This window comes from Solanum verrucosum, unplaced genomic scaffold, assembly GCF_900185275.1.
Source record: "Solanum verrucosum unplaced genomic scaffold, falcon-dt-bn FXZP01000275.1, whole genome shotgun sequence".
Classification (NCBI taxonomy): Eukaryota; Viridiplantae; Streptophyta; class Magnoliopsida; order Solanales; family Solanaceae; genus Solanum; species Solanum verrucosum.
Window position 1 is genome coordinate 955026 of NW_026020738.1, and position 19431 is coordinate 974456.

Below are 19431 nucleotides of genomic sequence, written 5' to 3' on the forward strand. Positions count from 1 at the left end.
TTTGCGCTCAATTAGTTCCTCATGTGCATAAGAAGCCGAGGCAAACTCGATTGAAGCCACACTCAATTTTACTTATAGAAATTACATACAATCAAAGGGGAGCGAGCATAAGCAAGCTCAATGGTATAAACCTTTGTAATCGATGGGAACCTTGAAGTTGTCTCGCAGTGGTGGGCGGTTTCAGGATTTTAAGATTGTGGGTGCTTCTTTAGCTATCAATTACAAAATATAAGTGCACAAATTTAACACATGTCTTTAGAAAAACAATGCAGGTTAGGGCGTTGGGAGGAAGGCGTTTAATAAAATAAAATAATCAAATTGAAATAAATAAGTAGAAAAAGGAGAATTGAATTTGAAACAAAAAATTTATGTGCTAAGAGGGAATCAAACCTTGGAATATAAGCTAGCTAACAGGCTTATGCACTTGTAACCACTACACCAACCAAACTATTTGGAGTCAATTCTGATTATCCAAGTTTAAGAATTTGCCTTGAAATATCATTTGTGTTTCTTTTAGGACCAAAATATCACTCAACTATCACTATTTTCCTCCAAATATACTTGACACTTCAAAAGCCCACTCTCTCCTAGTTGGCATGACATGTCATTAAAGTCTTTTTTTAATAATAGACTATTTCGATTCATTAAACCATTAAACTAAAAATAATGATCATATTATTTTTTTTAAAATATCTACATTAGTTTATTAAGAATAAATCTTCATACTTAAGAATCTTTTATTATAATTAAACTTCTTTTATTTATTTATTTTATGTTATGAAGAATAGGTTTTTAAAATGTACTATAATATCATCAATTTTGAATACTTATAAACATATACATTAAAAAAAAATCGATATACATATTACTCGGGAATGCGAACTTACATCAATTAATCATAAGTTTTATAATGAATCAATGATATTACATGTCAATTAACTATTACAATAAAATTAATTGTGTATTTTGAAATTCATGCTTACCTGGGTGCTCGACTTTAATTTTTATACGTCATCTCTTAATTTCTATATAAGTACATATAGTTCGATACGAGGTTAATGGGTGCTCGAGCATCCAAAAGGGATCATGTGGGTCCGCCTCGGCTGTCTAGGGCATGCGGAAATTCGTATTAAGTACTGCCCCAACACCAACTAGTACAAGGAGGAGACAAGATAAGCGAAGATCAATCCATCTCAATTTACAAAAAAGTATTGTCTTGGACATGATGCAACCCAAGCAGTGTAAAGTGTTTGCTACTTTCAATCAGAAAAGACAAAATTGAACAAGGCAAAGGAAAATGAGTTGTCCCCCCTTCTCTGGTAATCCACCTGCCAAATTTGTAGAAAAAGAATGAGCGGAGAAGAAAAAACAATCATTTGACTTTGACTAGCAAGTTTGTGTAGGTAACATAATGTTTGTTAGATTGCAATCTTGAAATTATGGTTCGACCTTGTCTTTGGCCTTAAGGAGTAGTGAGCAACACAAAACTTGTTTCAATCAAATGACAATGTATTATGGTTGAAGGCTTTCCTTTGTTATAAAATTCCACAGATAAGATTCTATCACTTCCAGTAAGATGAGAATAAACTTATACGGTACGCTTCAATAGAATAAATTCAATAAGGATAAAATAGGCCCTATGATCGATTGAAAATGTTGTATCACTTGAACTCAATCCATCTGAATTTCAATCCATATTTGTTCAGTCAACTCATAACAAAATGTTAGATCAAGACAGACACAATCAAATTGAATGCGGACAGAGGACCCCCATCAACCAAGCCCTGCCGCTCCTAAAAGTAAAGATCGAAAAGCTGCCAATCGAGAAATATTATTAATTCAACAAATTGTTTGAACATAAAATTATTATAAAATTCAAAATTCAATTTCAAAAACTATTTTCACAGTTTCCGCTCCAAATCACTCATAAAAATATAAAAAAAAACATACCTCAATTTATATTCATATTAAACACAACTTAATTTTAAATTACCATTTTCAACTCGAAAACAAATCCTTGCTTTTTTTTTCCACTTTCACAATTCTAACTTCAATTTTTTAAAATAAAATAAAATAAATTTTAAATTTTCATAATCAAATTGGTTTGTCCAATTTTTCAACTTTAAAATGTAGATTTAAATTTTTTTCTAAAAGATATTAATTCTTTTTTTTTTTTTGTCAAGCATAACTACTCCTACAAGAAAACTAGACAAATAAAATTAATAGAAAACAAGTTAAAAACACTCTAAAGTAAAAGTCTTCAAACTCTACTCTCTCTCTCTCTCTCTCTCTCTCTTCTAGGGTTTGTGAGAATCGATCTCAATCGAACTTCAAAAAAAACTTAACAATCAATATGGTAAGCTTCGATTTTTCTTTCGATTTGTATAATTCGTGCTCAATTTTCGATCTTAGCGCTGTTTATCATGTTTTGTTGTTTACAGGAAGGTGATGGGAAATTGGAGGCGCAAATTGAGGCGCTTCTGAATGTAGAGAAGCAGATGAGACAAGCTGGCGACGTCGCCAGTACTAGAAAAGCAGCTACAGACATTCTTCAGCTTTGCTTTGAAGCTCGCGCATGGAAAACTTTAAATGAACAGATTGTTCTATTGTCTAAGCGCCGTGGACAATTGAAACAGGCATGTTTGTCTATTTTATTTATTAATTAGTTGATTTTTACAACTTTAAAATTTGGGTTTTGGTTTGTTTATGAATCTGGTCTTGAAAATCATGTTTTTGTTTGCTAAATTATGTGAAGGAAAAAGTAGGAAGTTTTAGAGATCAGTATATTATTGTGTGGTTAAGCTGTTGGTTGTAACTAAAGATCTTGATTTTTCACGTAATTGAAGTTTTGATTTGACCTATTGAGTTTCATATAGTAATACTTTACTGAGTAAATAAGCAAAATTTGATCTTGACCATCACATAAGCAAAATTGATTTGATGAAGAACCCACCTGTGATATGCTGATAGAAGGCATGTTTTGAACTTAGAGGGCAATGTACTGGACTTACTTTCAGACCGTCCTCTTTTTTTTCACTTTTTGTTTTTCTGATTTATAGTACCAAAATAGTTGAGTTCTTTCTCTGAAATGTATAAATTTCGATATATTAGTATAATTGTTTGTGCAGTATGTATGATATGCTGGAGCTATAATACACTTTCTAGGTTCTTCCTTGCTCTTGTAGTCTTGCTGTAAATTCAATGGAAAGAGCATGTAGACGTGCTGATTACTTAGTGTGTTAATTAAAAACTTCATCAGTTTTAGCTTTGCAGACTTGTAACATGAGGAAGTAGGTGAGGGCGTTGGGTCAATGTTCTTCTCTAGGTCTAGGTGAGTGGATAGGCTCATCTTTATGCTTTGCTTGGTACAAAAGGAATGGAAGAGAGATTCTTTCCTTTGTTTGGACTTTGGAAAAGCAAAAGCACAGAGTAGTGCTTAGTATTTTAGTTTACTTGATTAAAAAGATATGTGGGACTACCTATGAATGCTTCCATGAACATAGCAGAAGTTTGTATAGGCTGTGGTCTACTTAGAAAAAGTGGAAAGTTATCCTGTTTGTTTTTTAAGTGATACGGGAACACTAACTCTCGTGCCATCCACTTTTAACACTGCTAAAAAAAACACTGCTAAAAAAGGGGTACTACTTGATAGGGTGTTGGATGAATTTTGCCTCTCTTAAGTTTTAAAAAAAAAGGTTGAGGAACTTGCGAGTCTTACACTATGCGGACGGCGGACCAAGCTTTGTATTTAGGTGGAGATCGATAGAAGAAGGGTGGGCCCATTTCCCCATGTTTTGAAGGGTCTCAATCATTAAAAAAGAAGTAGTAAAGACTGAAGAGAGTCTTACATTGTTGTGTTCCAACATAAGAAATGCTGGTAAGGAAAATACATACAGGATGGTTAATACGCAAGTTCGAATCCTCATTTGGATTTCACTGGGTATGTCGCTGTTCACAATTGCCATGTTGCGCCGAGATTTTGCCTGTTTAATTGATGAACTACTTTAGAGACGGCTTCGTTTGCAATTCCCTTTTTCAGATTTTTGATGGAGTTGTTTATTAGGATTATTATTTCAGTGCGACATTTGGTTTCTCGACCTCTAGATCTAATATTCGTATTTATGCTTATTGAAAATAAACGGTCGAAACCGGATTAGTAGGATTTGAGTAAAATGAAAGATAGGTAAACACACATTTGAGCTTTTACCCTGTCCAAAAAAGAAGGTGAAGACACATTTTAGCTCTCTTGGAAATGAATTTGGAAAGGATGAATGTAGGGCCAAAGTTCTTGGTTAGTGATGTTGGTGGAGGGGTCCTACAGAAATGCTAGGAATCAAATTCAAACAAATAGAGGTTAGGAGGGGTGAGGTACAAGGAAAAATGTCAACTACGACCAAAATACAAAAACAGAAACCTATGTTGGCAACCAAATTGTGGGTTAGCAGCTTTATATGTGTGGAACTTTTAAACCAGGCTTCCTATGGCTGCAAAAATTTATCTGGGAGAATGTTGGATTTGGGATATAAGTGAATAAGAGATCATGGGTGGTCTTGCATGTGTTTGCCTAGGGGACAGGTATTTCTACCAACCACTACTTCTGTATTGAACTTATAGGAAGAAAAAATAGTAATTAGCGATGTAATGCCAAGGATGCAAGGAAGTATTTGAACCATGGAATTGCATAGCATGATGAAGCTAGGCTGCTGAAAAATGATCAAGAAGTTGGATCGCAATTGCTTCGTGCTTAATTAGAATTTTTTTTGCCTTTACTTGTTTTCACTTACCATCTACCTGGGAACATGCATTTAGTGGCTTCATCTGTGAATGCTTGGGCAATTGGCTACCAATGTGCTTGTGTTTTGAGAAAATCAGGTAATCATACTAGAGTATTTGTAAGCTCCCAAGTCCTGTCCATTCCATATTGAAATGCCTTTTTAGTTATGCTCTTCCTTTTCCCCATGTATGTGTATAGAATGAGCCATTCCCATGAAAAATATACCTGTGGCATTTCAGCACTTTGTCAAGTTGCAATGACACTGATGCATGATACTATGGGTTCATTTGTCCTCTTTAAACTTTATACTAATATGCTTGGTGTTTTCCCTGGTACTTCTGCAGGCTGTACAGGCCATGGTTCAACAAGCCATGCAGTACATTGACCAGACGCCCGATCTTGACACCAAGATAGAACTTATCAAAACACTGAACAGTGTGTCTGCTGGAAAGGTGAGCACGTTTTCATTTTGATGAAAAGACATCACTGCAATTTGATTCTCTTCCCTACTGAACAACTATGATCTGGAATGTAGATATACGTTGAGATTGAGAGAGCTCGCTTGATTAAGAAGCTCGCAAAGATTAAAGAAGAACAACAACTCATAGGCGAGGCTGCTGATTTGATGCAAGAAGTTGCGGTAAGTGTTTGTTGACCTTCACTTTGGTGTCTTCTTGGTCTTTTTTGCTTTGTGCAATTGATGTCTAACTGCAATATTCTGGTCCTTACTCTTTATGTTTTTTCCCACTTACAATGTTATGTGTCCATGGCTTAACTAACAGGTTGAAACCTTTGGAGCGATGGCAAAAACTGAAAAGATAGCCTTTATTCTTGAACAAGTATGTGATACTCTTCCTTCTCTTTTCTCCTTTTTGATGGGTAAAACTCTTCCTTCTCCTTTATACCCAAAATTTTAATGAGACCATGCTTTTGGACTAACTGCGTGGTGCTGAATATTGCAGGTTCGTCTATGCTTAGATCATAAAGATTATGTTCGTGCTCAAATACTCTCAAGAAAGATCAATCCCAGAGTGTTTGAAGCTGATCCATCTAAGGAAAAGAAGAAAGCAAAGGAGGGTGAAAATGTGGTTGAGGAGCCTGCTGCAGATATTCCGTCACTGCCAGAGTTGAAGCAGATCTACTATCAATTAATGATTAGGTACATCTGATTATGTTTTAAATGTGGACTAAGCAAGTTACCTTCTCTAGAATTGTTGAATGCAACACCCTTCTTGCTATCAAGCATTCAGCACATTCATGCTAACTGAGTATAATTTTAAGATAACATAATTTATTTTCTTAAAAGAACTTGGAATAGTTAATGTGTTCATACTTAAAGCTTGCAACTTCTGCACTTAGTTTTGGTGATTTGTGCAGTATCGGGACTGAAGATATTAGTATTTAAGACACATAACTTCCTTATTTACTCATTTTCTGGCAGTTTGTCTACATCTTGCTTTCATTTGAGTTTGGATTAGACATGTTTTCTGAATAAAGATTCTGATTGTCTTCATTTTATATATGTTTTAGTTGTTTATGAGAATTCTAGTTTCCTCCCCTTATCAACTGTGCCAAAGGATTAAAGTGAATGCTATCTGTGCTTTGTCAGAAATGTTTCTTTTTTGTAGAAAGGTTCATATTTTTTTTCGAAGAGATAATACACCTTGGATGTCGTTGAATTAATAGAGACTGAAGCAAGTTTTGCAGAGCTGCATGTTTGAGATAGTTCCATATTTGCTCTGTTTGCTTTGGTTTATTTGTGAATGGACTTTCATTCTTTAAATTTTATTGGGAGCAGGTGACTAAACTTTAGAAGACAATTTTAGTTCTGCTATACTTTGCACTTCCTTTCAAGATGATAAGAAGTGATTGAAGTTGTCTTCAGAATACATGACAATTAAATGACATGGTTATGCTCATCTACACCCTATAAATTTGAGTCACCTAAGCTGATACTGGGTTTTGAAGTGGTAAAGGTCTTTCAAAGTTGCATCACCTATCAAATGTAAATGAAAGTTTATTTTATTTATCATAGAATAGTTCTTGCCACGCCTCCAAAAATTTTTAGGTTGGAGTGACCTTGCATGATTTTCTTAATTGTTGATTTAGCAGGTCATCAATCCTAAGGCATGACATTCTTGCTTATTTAGAGTGATATAGCTCTAGAGGAATGAATGGTTTTTTTGCATTTGTGTATCTTAAACTGGAGTGTCATTTGTTCTACTTCTGTTGCAGGTATTACTCACATAGCAATGATTACCTTGAAATATGTCGCTGTTACAAGGCTATATATGAGATCCCTTCTGTGAAAGAAGACCCAGCACAGTGGATACCAGTAAGTGGTCCCTTTCATGCATTACCCGCATTCTGCATAAATTATAATTTCGAGATGGTGCTTGTGGTATTATTCGATGGAAAATCAGTTTTGAATTTTTAAAGTAGTACGCCTATAAAATGTAGTGTTGGTTAATGAGCAATTCTTTACAGGAAAATATAAGAATTGTCATTCTGCTGCACAATATCATTTTGCCTAGATGCCTTAAATGATATTTCACTTCATCAAAAAAAAAAAAATTCAAAATATGTGACAACTAAATTGATTTACCAACAAAAGGTATCAACTCTCTGACAAAAGTAAACGGGTTGGGAATTATTATTCTGTTGTAACAGATACGTCACTGCTGCATAGCTTTAAGATTTGGTGACAATTAAATTAATTTTCACCTACCTGAAAATTCTAATTGCTACATCAAGTAGAGGTGATACAAAACCATCAGATATGACAAATTTATAAAGAGATACTCTTTCTTCCCTTTATTGGGAAACAAATTATTTAAGAAGAGAAGAAATAGGATTAGTGTTTCTCTGGTATCATATGATAATTGTGAGCTGGGCTTGTATTCTTATGCAGCTAGTCAGGCTTCTCTTCATCTGACAAGATAAGAGTCAGCATTCTTTTTATTTTCCTAGAAAAGGGGGTAGGCATCCTTTTCATCTGTCAGAAAGATGATCATAATGGGGGGGGGGGGGGAGCTTTATCTTTTAGCCTGTTTGGATTACTTTTTGGCTTATGACGTATAAAGGCATAAGTTAGAAATTTTTACTTATGGCTTTTAGCTTATTTTTTGGCTTAAAAACATGTGCTTATAAGCACTTTTTTATTTTACCCAAACACTACAAAACTGCTTAAAAGCTATTTTGGCTTTAAAACACCTAAAATAAGCCACAATCCAAACAGGCTCTTAGTCTAACCGTGTTGATCATTGAACATCTTGGGCAGAAGGAAAACAAATTTCGAAAACTGTGGCATAAGACTTGGTGATAATTAGATTAAGAAGAAAACAAGAATGTGTAAATGCAGAAGTGTGAATAATATGAAGAGAAACATAAAAGCTAATGGGGAGGAAGAGTCATTAGTCTGGCTATTACTCTTTCTACAGACCATTGATTATTCTCCAGAAGATTAAATAAATGTAACATTATTTTATAGGTTTTAGAGTCCAAGTTTATATTATTAGGAGAAAAATGGGTGGGATGGATGGACGTATTCTATTTTGGTATCTTGAAGTCACTGATAAATAAGATACAATGTATTCTGTTTTGTTAACTTAAGTTGTTATTAGAGGCCCTTTCTTAGTGGATCAGGCATAATTTTTTTATTTTTAATAACATTTCGATTTGTAGACTTGTATAAATGTAGATAGAGGAGCTCGTCATTGTATTTGAGATTCCAAATCTTGAAGAGGGTTAATTGCAGATAATGATTGATTGACCAGTGTGCTTAACTCTGTTATTTCATGTAGGTTCTGAGGAAAATTTGCTGGTACTTGGTATTGTCTCCCCATGATTCTATGCAATCAAGTCTTCATAACTCAACTTTGGAGGACAAAAATCTTTCAGAAATTCCTCATTTCAGGTTTCTTGCAAAAAACTCTATTGCACTACGTTTACTGTTGCTACTTATAAAAAAAAAAGAAGGAAAAAAGGAATAACTATGTTTATGGTGATAGTATCTTTGCATTTGTATATTTGGATTTGTGGGGTAAGATTTCTCAAAATTTTGCCAATTGCCATCAACTCTGTGTGGAAATTATTTCTTTCTGTGTGGTGGTTATAGGCCATTTGATGATAAATATTTTATACTTCCTTTGGCACAAGTTAAGTTTATATAGCGATTTCTATTTTGGGACGTCAAGGATGTTTGCCACCTGTTCATCAACAATATCGTTCTGCATCTTTCAGAAAGATCAAGAATCTAAGTTTTTTTACTATTCACAGATTCATCCAATGTATCCGTGACAAACTAGCTTTCAGAAACTGTCTTAATACTTTCTTCATTTACTAATAGTTAATATAGTAGAAATGTCAACTGAACCATCTTACACTTCCTCCCTAGTCAAATCTTATCACACAATAAATTGGCTGGAGCAATAGAGTTCTAGTCTGGTTCATTGGGCTTTGCATTGTTGCAATGTTTGCTTATTTGGTATGTGTCTTGCATGTTAAGGCTGAAGGAGATCAGAGTCATTCAATGATCAATGGATCTTTGAAGTCCTTATTTTCTTAAACTAACATTTTAAAAATTGAAACTCTAAACAGAAATATCAAGCAATGAGCGTGTATATAACCTTATTCTACTACTTGACTAACTTATCTAGTCTCTTTTATTTCAATATAAATGTGGAATTTTGCATGCTGAGAAGGATAAATTTCTTATCTTTTATCCAACAAACTGTTTTTTCAGAAATTTACAATTTTCTCCACCCTCTACACGAGTGGGGAACCAACTTCAGCCTAATGATTGTTTTGGTATCTTCCTTCTTTTTTTTGCTTCAGGCTGCTTCTGAAGCAATTGATTACCATGGAGGTCATTCAGTGGACTGCTTTATGGAACACATTCAAGGATGAGTTTGAAAATGAGAAGAATATGCCTGGTGGCACTTTGGGGGACAAGGCTGCTGAAGATCTCAAACTGAGAGTTATTGAGCATGTAATATCTGAGGGCTCACTTTTAGTTCTCCTGTTGGATGATTTGTCATAATGGCATATGTCAAGTTGATCTATGCTGCAGTCGATTTTCCTCTTGAATTGTGGTTTCACTTTTAAGTACTATTTTCCTTGCAGAACATCCTTGTCGTCTCAAAATACTACTCGAGAATAACCTTGAAGAGACTGGCAGTTTTATTGTGCCTCGATATTCAGGTGCGTGTTTAGTTTATTGCTTTTCCTAATTTGTTTCAAGTATTGTGTACAATAGCTACATGTTTTACTTCATCTTTGGTGGTATTTAGAGAGGTCCTGCTATTATTAAGCGTATGTGGTCTAAACCTTAGTGCAAAGGCCGAGTGCAATTGTAAGTCTTGGGGTCTCTCTGTGCCTTGCAGCAATATAGCTGTGCTTGTGAAAAACATTTGCTGCTAGCTTTGTTAATTCAGAACTGGTTCACAATAGTTTAGATCCTTGTTCTGGTTCTTACTGATGGCAGGAACGTTGTTACACCTATGCACTAAAATAGTAAAGAAGGTTAACAGTGTGAAAAAAAAATGCTGTTGACATAACTCAGCGGAGAGTTGCAGATGTTCCCAATTTTTACCTTCTGTGCACTAACTTTCAAATGTTGGAACTGAAAACCAATCACCATTCTATTTTCTCTTCATTGTTACTGAACACCGTTTGTCTAGATGTTGCAGCTGTCACATAATCATCTTACCTCTCATAGCATACATTTGTCTGGTGATTTCTTATCTTCTTTTCTTTTGTTTTTTTTTTTCAGGAAGCGGAGAAGCACCTATCTGAAATGGTTGTGTCAAAAGCTTTGGTTGCTAAGATAGACAGACCTATGGGTATTGTCTGTTTCCAACCCCCAAAAGACAGCAATGACATCTTGAATTCTTGGGCTTCTAATTTGGAGAAGCTGCTTGACCTTGTCGAAAAGAGTTGCCACCAGATCCACAAAGAAACGATGGTGCACAAAGCTGCACTAAAGGCTTAGAAGACTTTGGATCGGACAACTCTACAGGTAGAGCCAAGCCGATACTTGCATCAATTATAGGAATTCTGGTCTGGACGTTCATTGTGACAAAGTTGAAATCCTTTTTGCAGTACTCTATTCTGAGGAACAAGCAACAGGAGCAAAAACTCGCAAATCTTGATTCCTCTGCCTGTACTATCACGATTTGCCTGCTTGCTTTTCTCGTTGTTGTCGGAGTTTCATTTTCTTCCCCCATTTTGTATCTTTATCGATGTTTTCTCCGCATGATTTATTCATTGTGGCCAGCAAAAATTTAGGTTTGATGCTAAATGTCAACTTCCATTAATGCTTATTTAACACATTCATCAGCGCTATAGTTTTATTTTGAGTAATTTCCTTGGATGGTCACTCATGTTTGAAATATTATCTAGGAATATCACTTGTGTTTGTTTTAGGACCGCAATATCACCCAACTTTACCTCTTTTTCTCAAAATATACTTACACAAAAACAACATTATCTCTTTCCTAATAGGATGCCATGTCACATTATTCCTTTTTTATTATTAACATTTAAAAATAATAATTTAGACAACCTATATTACCTAGTAAAAAAAAATTACATAGCCCAAAAATTTCTACCCTAGTTTTGGGGGATTAGGTGGCAAATCCAAATATGAGCTCCTCCAATTCTTCAGGAAAATATGTGGTTTCCTCTTGTTTTTCAAGTGAGATAATGTTTTTATATGGGCACTAATGGGTAATGACACCTTTTTGTTGAGTTCGAAGCCAAAAGGACAATTTTTTTTCTTTAAAAAAACAAAAACGGCACATCAAAAAAAAAGTTAATCAAAAGGGCAAAATACCTCCTGACGGAGCGATTTTGTTCTAACAAAAATTGACGTCATTCCGCTAAAAGAAATAAAAATCATTGCTATAGCAACGATTTTGTTTAAGAAATTTAAAAAAAAGTTTTGAAGTTAAAAAAAAAAAATTAAAAAATTAAAACCGAAAACCGCTGCCTCGGCAGCAATTTTTTCTTTAAAAAACTTGTTGTTTTTTTTTAAACGGCTGCCGCCGGAAATTTATGTAATTTAAAACTTGTTCTTTATGTTTTTTTTTTAATTCCTAACAAAAAATCGCTGCTATAGCAACGATTTCACTTTTAATTATTTTTTATATATAAAAACGCTGCTATAGCAGCGATTTTAAAGAAATAATGATTTTTTTTTTTGAGAAAATTGCTTTTTATTTCTTTTAACGGAACGGTGTCAATTTTTGTCAGGAGCAATTTTGCCCTTTTGGTTAATTTTTTTTTTGATGTACTGTTTTTATTTTTTGAAGGAAAAAAATGACCCTTTTAACTTCGAACACCCTTTTTGTTGATATTTTAATTCATTAGAGTAATAAGGTAACCATATTGTCAAACTACAAAGGATATAATGTTTTTAAAGAATTTAAAAAAATGTTAATAATAAAAAAGGAATTAAAAAAATGTTAATAATAAAAAAGGAATAATGTGACATATAGGGATGGCAATGGGGCGGTGTAGGGCGGGAGCGGTGCGGGTTGAGCTTAACCCACTAAATTTTTAATCCGCCCAGCCCCGCCCCGCATTACAACTCTTTTTATTTTCAACTTGCCCCACCCCACCCCGCATGGACCCGCCCCGCATGAACCCGCCATGGATAATTTTTTTAATATTTTCTTTTTCTAGTTATGTTTGATACTACAAATAAAATTCATAAAAATAAATTCATGTTTTCATTAAGTTGTATTAATTTAATAGGATAATGACTTAAAATTTTATTTTTTAGAGGTCAATTGCGAAACATGTAAGAAATTATATTATTTTTTATTGAACCATTTTCATTTATTATCTTGAATATTTTAGTAGCTTTAATGAAATTATCTTAATAAATAATGTTCTATCACTCTTATAACATGTAAAAAGTTAAAATTAAGTTTGAACCCACGTAAAATCACATATACCCGCAACCCGCCCCACCCCACATTAATTTTTAAAAAACCCACTCCAACCCGCCCTGCATCCGACCCGCACCACACAACCTTAAACCCGTCCCGCCCCACATAGCCTTATACCCGCCCCGCTCCATTGCCATCCCTAGTGACATGGCATCCTATTAGGAGAGAGATAATATTTTTTTTTTGTCAAGTATATTTTGAGAAAAAGAGGTAAAATTGGGTGATATTATGGTCCTAAAACAAACATAAGTGATATTCCTAGGTAATTTTCAAAACATGGATGACTATCCAGGGAAATTACTCTTTTATTTTGAAATGCAGATTTCTTTAGGGGTTAGCAAAAGGAAAATGGTTTCTTTTCCCCTTTTAAAACGATCTCAACCACAACATTATCTTTGTGAAAAATATGTACTTTGAAAATAATATCTAGATCATTATTTGGTTTACATGCAATGGATTGTTTTAGACCACAAGTTCTCGAATAACAACGATAGTCTAGTTATTTTTTAATACTATAATTTTCTTATATTTTACGAACAATCTCTTTAATAAGAGCTTGTTTAATGAGAGGCTGATAAAATTATAACTAAAGTCACAATTGATGAGCTTTTCTTTTTATTGTAAAATATAAATTCTGGAATAAATTTTAATTTTTTTTTAGAAAAACTCAAAAACTAAATTTTAGCTCAAAAATCTTTTTTTACTAGATTACTTTCAAATTAGGTACCACATCATTTTAGTGTGCCCCTCTCTCGTTTACAATTCATCGTTAATCCCTAGTTAAATGAGATTAGCATAAATTTTTTTTATTATTTAGCTTTAAAATTTTATCCTATCGTTAATTTCTTATTTCCTAAGAGTGTTCATTGGCAGTTTATCTATAGAATATAAGGATGATAATCATCAAACTTTTCTAACAATATATATAATATCTTAGTTTATTGTTCTGAATATTTTCAAAAAATATTATTTGTACCAAAAAAATATTTTGTTTATTGTACTAGTCGATATGAAAAGAATATTATCCTACGAATATTTTGATCTTAAAATATAAGTTGTTGACGTTGACCCCACTAATAGAATCTTTATATATGGCCCTATTAATACCAAAATTGAAATTGAATAAACTTTAGGGGAAATGTCTGGAAGTTCTGGAAGTTGTATAATGATTCTTGTATTGTATGTGATTTTTTTTTTTTGAATTTTCATTCTTTTAGAATATTATTAATTCGAATTTAATTGACTTAGGGCACGTGCTTTTGTAAGTTGAAATAGTAGGATCAAAGCTCGATTATAAGGCTACTAAAGCAATTATTTAAGATCTCAATTTTTTGGGACATTGCTAAATTTGAAAAGAGAAATGAAATAGTTTTAGGTAATTACAGTATCTTTTTGACGTGACTATTCATTTTATTTCTTTATTTATATTTAGACGATTGACATGAACCCGCGCTATTATTTATGCATTTATCTTTTTTATTCCTTTTTCACAATTTTTATTCGCTTATGATTGAATATTTTGAAATCTCTCAAACAGTCAAACCTTCTGCATTATGCAAAATCTATTGCCGTCTGTTTACAAAAAGATCAATTTTTTTCTTTGGTGTATTCTTCAAATTTTAAGAATTGCAACAAACACTATTTTGATATTTTATATGTATCAACTTATCAAATTCAGCGCAACACCATTCAATATTATTATATCAACTTCTCAAAGCCATATTTTATTATTCTAATTTTATGTTATAATTTTCATTGAAAATTTGTATTATTTACACTTTTACTTCATAAGGTATGCATACATTCTACTCTTTTCAAACCTAAGTTGTAGATTACACTTAGTATTTTATTGTTATTCAATTTTATATAATAAAAAAAATTAGAGAGAAGTATTGAGAACACTCTTGAACTTGTCACAAATTATTAGTTTCCACTACATAAAAAATAATCTTTAGCGGCAATTAATTATTTATATATGTATTTTTAGCGGCATATCACTATTTATATATGTCTCAAAAGCCTTTAGCGACATTGGATCCAATGACAATTAACTAATGTCGGGAAAGACTTTCGCACTATTTATTATTGTGTATATTTATTGATGCTAAAAACTGTTTCTCTTATAGTGTCCATCCTCGAACTATTAACGGTCTTAAAAATATCCCTCGAACTTAACTAATTGAACTTAGCCCTCTCATATCTTACACGAAAACACATTATTCATGCACGTATACATGGAATTTTCTGTTGAAGTGAGATATACATAAATATATTGTATGACATGAATGTAGTGTTTTAAAATTCTATTTATCGATATGAAAAGAATATTATCCTATCATAGGAATTTTATTCTTAAATTTAAATTGTTGACCTTCATCCCACTAAAAGAATCTTTATTACAAGGCCCTATCAATACACCAAAGTTGAAATGGAATAAATTTGAGGGGAAATGTTCTTCAAGTTCTGGAAGTTGTGTAATGATTCTTATATTGTATGTGATTTTTTTTGAATATTTCATTCTTGTAGAGTATTATTAATTCGAATTTAATTGACTTAGGGCACGTGCTTTGTTTGCAAGTACAAATAGTAAGACCACAATTAGTCAAACTAATAATGCACGTGAGATGAAAGGTGGGCTTCTAGATCCCGATCTTGGCTTGGATCAATGAAAAAAATACTGATTTCGGTAAGATAAAAAGATAATACATTTTTGGAAGCTTCTTATATAAATATATGATCATATTAATATTATAAATTAGTAATTTTTTAAAATTACAAAATTTAGTGAAATATGATTGTAGTGGTTTTTGTTAAAATTTAAATCTAATTGAAGCTCATCTCAAACTTTCTTACTGCATCCAAAAGTTCTGGTGTCTTCTCTAACTGCACCAAAAAATTGTGAAGAGTTCTAGACACGATTAATGCTTCCTTACGGGTAATTGATTCCAAAGATATTGTATCGTCTTCGACTTTATCATCAACATTACAGGACATTCCCTATCTTGAAATTATTAAAAATTGTATGAAGAATTTAATATTAATTTTACTCCTATAATTTTAAAAATGTAATGATCAGTTAATGGTAAGAACCTAACTATTTAATACAAATCTTAAGTCCATTTTTTCATTATAATACATCTATCCTATTAAAATCTTAGACCTGCCTCTACATATTTATACATGACACCAAAAACTAAATTAAGTAAAAAGTTTCAAATGTTTTAACTTGGTGAAATTGTATACTTCCGTATGGTGGAACAAATAAAAATATTGGCATGACCGGTATTAGTATATAACATTATAGTAAAATTTGAAATACTTCATAATATATATTGGTGCATATATCACAATTGATATAAGTGAATCATGTACAAAAAATTGGCATCATAATCATAAATAAAAGGATAAGTAGTTCTAAATTCACACACGAAAAAAAGATATTTAGTCCTTTCAACTTCTTTTTTTCAACTCCCTCTCACTTAAATACATCCCAAAACATGACAAAAAAAAAAATGGACCTCATCCACGTGGCCAATTCTTGTTCACCAATACATTCCTAAAAAAAATAACTACTAGCTAGTCAAAATCTTCCAGGAAGATGAAAAAAATATTCTAGTAGTATAAACTTGTAACTTTGTTTCAGCCGATATTTATGTCCTTTAGTTATGAGTGTGCGTAAGTAAATATTTAAATTTATATAAAATTGAATAAGTAGACACATACATCATACATGTAGGACAACAACATATGACACAAAATTGTCATATAGGACAATTATGTCTATTTGTTCAATTTTAGACAAATTTAAATATTTACTTATACACACTCAAAATTATCATATATATATCAGCTGAAGCCAAGTTAAATGATATATTATGCCTATAATAAAATTATCCAGATGAAGAAGAAGGATGATCATGATTTGACCAATTAGAAGAATTTGTAGCTTGATGAAAATCACTTCCACTTGTACTCTGACTAGTACTACCTGCCTGAAAATATGGAAAATATGCCCCTTGCTGCACCATGTGATCAACTATTGGATCATTCCTAGGGATGCGTTCAATAAAATTGGAACGATACAAAGAAGAACTCTGAACTATAGGCTCCACATCCTTAGAGGACTGTTCAGTAAAATTGGAACGATTCGTGTGAACTATTGGCTCCACATCCCTATAGGTATGTCCAATAATAAAATTGGAACGATACAGAGATGAAGTGTGAACTATTGGCTTCTCATCCCTAGAGGAATGCCCAATAATAAAATTGGAACGATCCAGAGAAGAAATGGGAACTATAGGTTCCACGTCCCTAAAGGAATGTCCGATAAAATTGGAATGATACAGAGAAGAAGTGTGAACGATTGGGTTGGGTTCGGAAGAAACAGAGTAAAGGGTATTTGGAGGTTGTTGAATTGAAGAAGGCAATAAACTAACATTTTCTGGGAAATTGAGTTTTGCTTTGCTACCTCTAAATCTAAGAGCGGCTTCATCATAAGCTCTAGCAGCTCCTTCAGCAGTATCAAAAGTACCTAGCCAAACACGCGCTGCTTTATATGGATCTCTTATTTCAGCTGCCCATTTTCCCCATGGCCTCTGTCTTACTCCTCTGTATCGTCGTCTTAGTTGATTATCATTCGTATTATTAGATTGATCAATAGTACTGCTATTTTGATGAACATTGTTTGTTGAAGTAGTGTATATAAATGTTGCTTCTGTTGTTGATGTGCTGCTTGTAATTGTCCTAATGCTTGTACCTTCACCACCTATATAACATAATTTGATATATATGTATTTGTCAATACCGACAACAACATATTCAGTATAATACCATAAAATGGAGTCTTGACGTCTATCTCAGAGGTAGAAAGACTGTTTCTAACAAACCCTAAGCGATATATGTATTGTCATGCAAAAACATTCCATACAAAAACAAAAAGACAGATGCAACAATTTACCCCTCAACTTGCCATATGCGAGCCAACAGTAGGGGCACATATGAATCACTTTCATAATGAGAGGTATATCAGCTCTAAATGACAAAGTTAAGGGATATATCAGACCCTTTTCCTTAATAACAAATTTTGTGATGTAGACATATGCTAAAATGTAAATATACATCATAAATAGATTGAATACCAGGAAATATATATAATACTTCATTTGTCATCTCATCTGTAATATTTTATCTGTACTTAGCATTAAAATATTGTTTAGACTTAGAGATTTTCTGGTTGGAAGCACGAATCTAAATTAGTCCAACTAGCTAAATGATTAAACCACAAAACAAGGACTTTGAATATACTCTGATCGATCCATGTTTAGTACAGATTAATCTGACTATATATTGAAGTGTATGACAATCTCATTTACATTGTTACTTAATTATATCTTCAACATACATAAACACAGATAGAAGGGGAAAATATATACCTGATGATAATGTCATATGAGAAGAATTAGTTCCATGTAATAATAATAATTGTTCTTCATCACGTCCTCTTTTTTCTCCAACACCCCTAGAAATCGACGTATTATTTTGATGATGATTTTCAACATTTTCAGGATGATGACCAACAACAACATGAGTTAACGCAGAAACCATAACAGACATTTCTTCTTCTCTATTAATATTCCCTCGAAACATCGTATCAAACACATTAATCTCTTGTTCATCATCATCATCTTGTCTAGTACTCCTCCTCCTCCTATTATCATTCGAATTCGCCACCTTGTAATGAATAATATTACACATGTATATTTGTATGAAATGTATATTTTGCAGCAATTGCAAAAGTTGACAAGAACAAACGACTATTAGAATGTAATAATGTCCAATGTGTGTTTGTAGTTCTTATATACAAACACAACAAGTTGACAAAATTAAAAACATTTTTTTAAATTATTTTTTAAAAAAAACGCCCGCCAAATAAAGAGTCGGTCCATATATAATCTTTTTTCTTAAATAAAAACAAGTGGGGCAACAAAACAAAAGTTGCTGATAGTGATAATCAAATTGTGAAAGTCAAAATATAAATAAAAAGAGGTGTGAATATAAAAAATACTCTATATTATATGTGACAGAAGTGAAAGGTGCCGTTTTTAGGAAGTTTAATAAAAATGCCGACATGGAGAACGCGGAATGGGTCTTTTCTATAATTGTTTATTAACCTACCGTCCTTTAACTTCATTTAATATTTCTATTTGTTTAGTGTGTGTACCATTTGGACCCCATTAGCATGTCTATTTGATTTCCGCATAATACTGGAATATGACCCTTGATTTGATTTTAGTGAATAATTATGTCCTTTAATTTTGAGTGTGTATAAGTATACATTTTAATTTATATAAAATCAAATAAGTAGACACACGTGTCTTATATGACATAATACACGTAGGACACCACGTAAGTCACAAAATTGTCATGTAGGGTGTCATGTAGGACGAATGTGTCTATTTGTTCAATTTTATACAAGTTTAAGTGTTTACTTGTGCACGGTCATGTTTATGTATTTTGTCTTTGATTTCAAAATATTACTCCTTTTGTTCTTTATTTACTTGTCATTTTTGACAAATAAAAAAAAGACTATTTTTTCTATCATATCCTTAATTTATTTAGAGAGTTGATGTTTTTGAAAAAGGTACAACATTTTCAATGAGTAAATTGATTTTGAAATCCTATCAATTAATAGGGGTAAAATGG

At 32.6% G+C, this 19431-nt stretch overlaps 2 protein-coding genes across 2 annotated transcripts; one reads left to right on the forward strand and one right to left on the reverse strand.

Moving 5' to 3' along the window:
- Positions 1 to 2287: 2287 nt before the first annotated feature.
- LOC125812649 (26S proteasome non-ATPase regulatory subunit 12 homolog A-like) lies at positions 2288 to 11101 on the forward strand. Its single transcript, XM_049492140.1, has 11 exons — positions 2288 to 2356; positions 2442 to 2636; positions 5119 to 5226; positions 5310 to 5414; positions 5557 to 5613; positions 5737 to 5933; positions 7010 to 7109; positions 8578 to 8690; positions 9611 to 9764; positions 9899 to 9976; positions 10548 to 11101. The coding sequence occupies exons 1-11, from the start codon at positions 2354 to 2356 to the stop codon at positions 10764 to 10766; spliced, it is 1329 nt and encodes a 442-aa protein (XP_049348097.1). The 5' UTR covers positions 2288 to 2353; the 3' UTR covers positions 10767 to 11101.
- Positions 11102 to 16619: 5518 nt separating this feature from the next.
- Positions 16620 to 18483, reverse strand: LOC125812661 (ethylene-responsive transcription factor ABR1-like). The gene is made up of 3 exons (XM_049492153.1): positions 18162 to 18483; positions 17094 to 17494; positions 16620 to 16949 (listed from the first exon to the last, which is right to left on the reverse strand). Exons 1-3 carry the CDS (start codon positions 18481 to 18483, stop codon positions 16620 to 16622), a joined length of 1053 nt encoding a protein of 350 aa, XP_049348110.1.
- Positions 18484 to 19431: the final 948 nt, after the last annotated feature.